This window comes from Penaeus japonicus, unplaced genomic scaffold, assembly GCF_977035675.1.
Source record: "Penaeus japonicus unplaced genomic scaffold, GWHDUDI00000001_assembly GWHDUDI00000023, whole genome shotgun sequence".
Lineage (NCBI taxonomy): Eukaryota > Metazoa > Arthropoda > Malacostraca > Decapoda > Penaeidae > Penaeus > Penaeus japonicus.
Window position 1 is genome coordinate 39,457,118 of NW_028234425.1, and position 5,000 is coordinate 39,462,117.

The 5,000-nt window shown below is 43.8% G+C and overlaps 1 protein-coding gene across 1 annotated transcript in view; it reads right to left on the reverse strand.

Annotated features, from left to right (window-relative positions):
- Positions 1-5,000, reverse strand: part of LOC122264780 (uncharacterized) — a 131,854-nt gene that overhangs the window by 1,014 nt on the left and 125,840 nt on the right. The window contains exons 7-9 of the mRNA XM_086550450.1: positions 4,991-5,000; positions 4,425-4,525; positions 1-504 (exon numbers count right to left, since the gene is read on the reverse strand). The exon at positions 1-504 is cut by the window's left edge and continues 1,014 nt beyond it; the exon at positions 4,991-5,000 is cut by the window's right edge and continues 168 nt beyond it. Coding sequence (XP_086406576.1) covers positions 319-504; positions 4,425-4,525; positions 4,991-5,000 — 297 coding nt within the window. The 3' untranslated portion in view covers positions 1-318. The remainder of the gene's footprint in view (positions 505-4,424; positions 4,526-4,990) is intronic.

Here is a 5,000-nt window from a genome sequence, read left to right on the forward strand (position 1 = left end):
AGATCCAACATACATCGGTCTTCAATCAAATATCAGATTTTGCAAAAATGAATGAGCAAAGCTTTAGCCACAAGGTATATGTAAGAAGACACAGGAGGAAAGATATAAAACGTAAGAACAATATCAAAGCAAAATATATAAATAAAGTGAGAACAAAGGAGACAATAAGAGTTTCGCAAGAATTTCAGTATTTTTTCCCCATCGTTTTATATCACACACAAATCCGCCGCATGTTTCTCCTCGCAACGCACTTCGAGGATCCCGATAGGCCTACATCACTGCAAGCGCAAGACGGCCAGCCACCACTTTGCTCGTGCCTCACAACACATGGAGATTCTCACACGACTTAGTCTTCCGGTCCTTGTTCAGAAGCTTGTTCAAAATGCCCTTCACTCTAAAGCTGTTCTTGTGGCGCATGCGGTAGGTGGCTGTGGGCGATCCCTCAGGCGCAGAACCCGGAGTCTCTTGGTTCTCGCTGTTCAGGACCTGGTTCTTCAGACGGATCTAGGGGAGACGGCAGACCCACTTTAGCATTTACGGTGTTTTCGTTTTGAACTTTTGAATTTTTAGTAATAATTATAATAGTAATAATAATGATAATAGTAATGATAATGATGATAATAATAATAATAATAATAATAATAATAATAATAATAATAATGATAATGATAATGTTAACAATAATGATAGTAATAACAATAATATTAATGAAAATGATAATGATGATAACAATAATGATAGTAATGATAATGATAATAATAATGATAATGATAATGATAATTATAATAATGCTATTAATGATAATAATAATGAGTGAACAGCATAAAGAGAGGGCATAGAACAAAGTCCTAGAATCACAGATAAAGACTCAAACTACATAAATAAGAAGGACAAAATCGCATATATCAAGAGCGCAAAACCACTCAAATAAAGACCCCAAACAGCTCAAAGATAGGCCTAAAACCGCCCAAAAAAAGACACTAAACCGCACAATCAAAGGCCTAAAACCGCTCGAAAAAGACCCCAAACCACTCAAACAAAGGCCCAAAACCGCTCGAAAAAAGACCCAAGACAGCTCAAACAAAAGGCCAAAACTGCTCAAACAAAAGCTCCAAACAGCTCAAAGACAGGCTCAAAACCGCTCAAACAAAGTCCCCAAACCGCTCGAACAAAGGCTCAAAACCGCTTAAACAAAGTCCCCAAACAGCTCAAAGACAGGCTCAAAACCGCTCAAACAAAGTCGCCAAACCGCTCGAACAAAGGCTCAAAACCGCTTAAACAAAGTCCCCAAACCGCTCGAACAAAGGCTCAAAACCGCTTAAATAAAGGCCCCAAACAGCTCAAAGACAGGCTCAAAACCGCTTAAACAAAGGCCCCAAACCGTTTAAACAAAGTCCCCAAACCGCTCGAACAAAGGCTCAAAACCGCTTAAACAAAGGCCTCAAACAGCTCAAAGACAGGCTCAAAACCGCTTAAACAAAGGCCCCAAACCGCTCGAACAAAGTCGCCAAACCGCTCGAACAAAGGCTCAAAACCGCTTAAACAAAGTCCCCAAACCGCTCGAACAAAGGCTCAAAACCGCTTAAACAAAGTCCCCAAACCACTCGAACAAAGGCTCAAAACCGCTTAAATAAAGGCCCCAAACAGCTCAAAGACAGGCTCAAAACCGCTTAAACAAAGGCCCCAAACCGTTTAAACAAAGTCCCCAAACCGCTCGAACAAAGGCTCAAAACCGCTTAAACAAAGGCCTCAAACAGCTCAAAGACAGGCTCAAAACCGCTTAAACAAAGGCCCCAAACCGCTCGAACATAGGCTCAAAACCGCTTAAACAAAGGCCTCAAACAGCTCAAAGACAGGCTCAAAACCGCTTAAACAAAGGCCCCAAACCGTTTAAACAAAGTCCCCAAACCGCTCGAACAAAGGCTCAAAACCGCTTAAACAAAGGCCTCAAACAGCTCAAAGACAGGCTCAAAACCGCTTAAACAAAGGCCCCAAACCGTTTAAACAAAGTCCCCAAACCGCTCGAACAAAGGCTCAAAACCGCTTAAACAAAGGCCTCAAACAGCTCAAAGACAGGCTCAAAACCGCTTAAACAAAGGCCCCAAACCGCTCGAACAAAGGCTCAAAACCGCTCAAACAAAGGCCTCAAACAGCTCAAAGACAGACTCAAAACCGCTTAAACAAAGGCCCCAAACAGCTCAAAGACAGGCTCAAAACCGCTCAAACAAAGTCGCCAAACCGCTCGAACAAAGGCTCAAAACCGCTTAAACAAAGTCCCCAAACCGCTCGAACAAAGGCTCAAAACCGCTTAAACAAAGTCCCCAAACCACTCGAACAAAGGCTCAAAACCGCTTAAACAAAGGCCCCAAACAGCTCAAAGACAGGCTCAAAACCGCTTAAACAAAGGCCCCAAACCGTTTAAACAAAGTCCCCAAACCGCTCGAACAAAGGCTCAAAACCGCTTAAACAAAGGCCTCAAACAGCTCAAAGACAGGCTCAAAACCGCTTAAACAAAGGCCCCAAACCGCTCGAACATAGGCTCAAAACCGCTTAAACAAAGGCCTCAAACAGCTCAAAGACAGGCTCAAAACCGCTTAAACAAAGGCCCCAAACCGTTTAAACAAAGTCCCCAAACCGCTCGAACAAAGGCTCAAAACCGCTTAAACAAAGGCCTCAAACAGCTCAAAGACAGGCTCAAAACCGCTTAAACAAAGGCCCCAAACCGTTTAAACAAAGTCCCCAAACCGCTCGAACAAAGGCTCAAAACCGCTTAAACAAAGGCCTCAAACAGCTCAAAGACAGGCTCAAAACCGCTTAAACAAAGGCCCCAAACCGCTCGAACAAAGGCTCAAAACCGCTTAAACAAAGGCCTCAAACAGCTCAAAGACAGGCTCAAAACCGCTTAAACAAAGGCCCCAAACCGCTCAAACAAAGTCGCCAAACCGCTCGAACAAAGGCTCAAAACCGCTTAAACAAAGTCCCCAACCGCTCGAACAAAGGCTCAAAACCGCTTAAACAAAGTCCCCAAACCACTCGAACAAAGGCTCAAAACCGCTTAAATAAAGGCCCCAAACAGCTCAAAGACAGGCTCAAAACCGCTTAAACAAAGGCCCCAAACCGTTTAAACAAAGTCCCCAAACCGCTCGAACAAAGGCTCAAAACCGCTTAAACAAAGGCCTCAAACAGCTCAAAGACAGGCTCAAAACCGCTTAAACAAAGGCCCCAAACCGCTCGAACATAGGCTCAAAACCGCTTAAACAAAGGCCTCAAACAGCTCAAAGACAGGCTCAAAACCGCTTAAACAAAGGCCCCAAACCGTTTAAACAAAGTCCCCAAACCGCTCGAACAAAGGCTCAAAACCGCTTAAACAAAGGCCTCAAACAGCTCAAAGACAGGCTCAAAACCGCTTAAACAAAGGCCCCAAACCGTTTAAACAAAGTCCCCAAACCGCTCGAACAAAGGCTCAAAACCGCTTAAACAAAGGCCTCAAACAGCTCAAAGACAGGCTCAAAACCGCTTAAACAAAGGCCCCAAACCGCTCGAACAAAGGCTCAAAACCGCTTAAACAAAGGCCTCAAACAGCTCAAAGACAGGCTCAAAACCGCTTAAACAAAGGCCCCAAACCGCTCAAACAAAGTCGCCAAACCGCTCGAACAAAGGTTCAAAACCGCTTAAACAAAGTCCCCAACCGCTCGAACAAAGGCTCAAAACCGCTTAAACAAAGTCCCCAAACCACTCGAACAAAGGCTCAAAACCGCTTAAATAAAGGCCCCAAACAGCTCAAAGACAGGCTCAAAACCGCTCAAGCAAAGGCCCCAAACCACTCAAACAAAGACCCCAAACCGCTCAAACAAAGGACCCAAACTGCTCAAACAAAGACCCCAAACCGCTCAAAGAAAGGCCCCAAACCGCTCAAAGAAAGGCCCCAAACCGCTCGAACAAAGACCCCAAACCGCTTAAACAAAGGCCCCAAACCGCTCAAAGAAAGACCCAAAACCGCTCAAAGAAAGACCCCAAACCGCTCGAGCAAAGGCCCAAAACCGCTCAAAGAAAGACCCAAAACCGCTCAAACAAAGACCCAAAACCGCTCAAAAAAAAGACCCCAAACCGCTCGAACAAAGACCTGAAACCGCTCAAAAAAAGACCCCAAACCGCTCGAACAAAGACCCAAAACCGCTCAAAAAAGGCCTCAAACCGCTCGAACAAAGACCCAAAACCGCTAAAAAAAAGACCCAAAACCGCTAAAAAAAAGACCCCAAACCGCTCGAACAAAGACCCAAAACCGCTCAAAAAAGACCTCAAACCGCTCGAACAAAGACCCAAAACCGCTCAAAAAAAGACCCAAAACCGCTCAAAAAAAAGACCCAAAACCGCTCGAACAAAGGCCCAAAACCGCTCAAAGAAAAGCCCGAAAGCCGCCTCACCTGAGTCAAGATACCGACGAGGAGTTCATCGACGTTGTGATCTATCCCTGCGCTCACTTCAATGAACTTGCACTCGTATGTCATGGCGAGAGTGCGACCCTCTGAAGAGAACAAAGCCTTTGTTACAAGAAAGGGAAAAGACAAGGAGCGCAAATGCAGAAATTATGTTTTCAGGAGAGTTTCGGTTTGTTTGCCTCTGGAAAGGTAGGTTTGTATTATATAAGTAAGTATAAATGTATAAGTTATAATTCCCTTTAATAATATATTTCAATTTAATGATGTATATTCCCCTTATTAAAGAATATCTACCCATGATAGATTATATGTTCCCCTTGTAAGATATGTTTCTCCCTAATGAAATATACTTCCCCCTAGAAAAAAATCCTTATCCTAACCAATAGAATATAGTTTCCCTAATTGAATATATTCCTCCTAATGAAATATATTTCCCCTTATTGAATATATTTCCCCTAATAAAATCAACTTCCACAAATAAGACACATTCCCCGAACTAAGACCTATTTCTACCTCGTCCTCAAGGCGCCTCCCGTCGAGACCCGACTCACCTGACGTAGT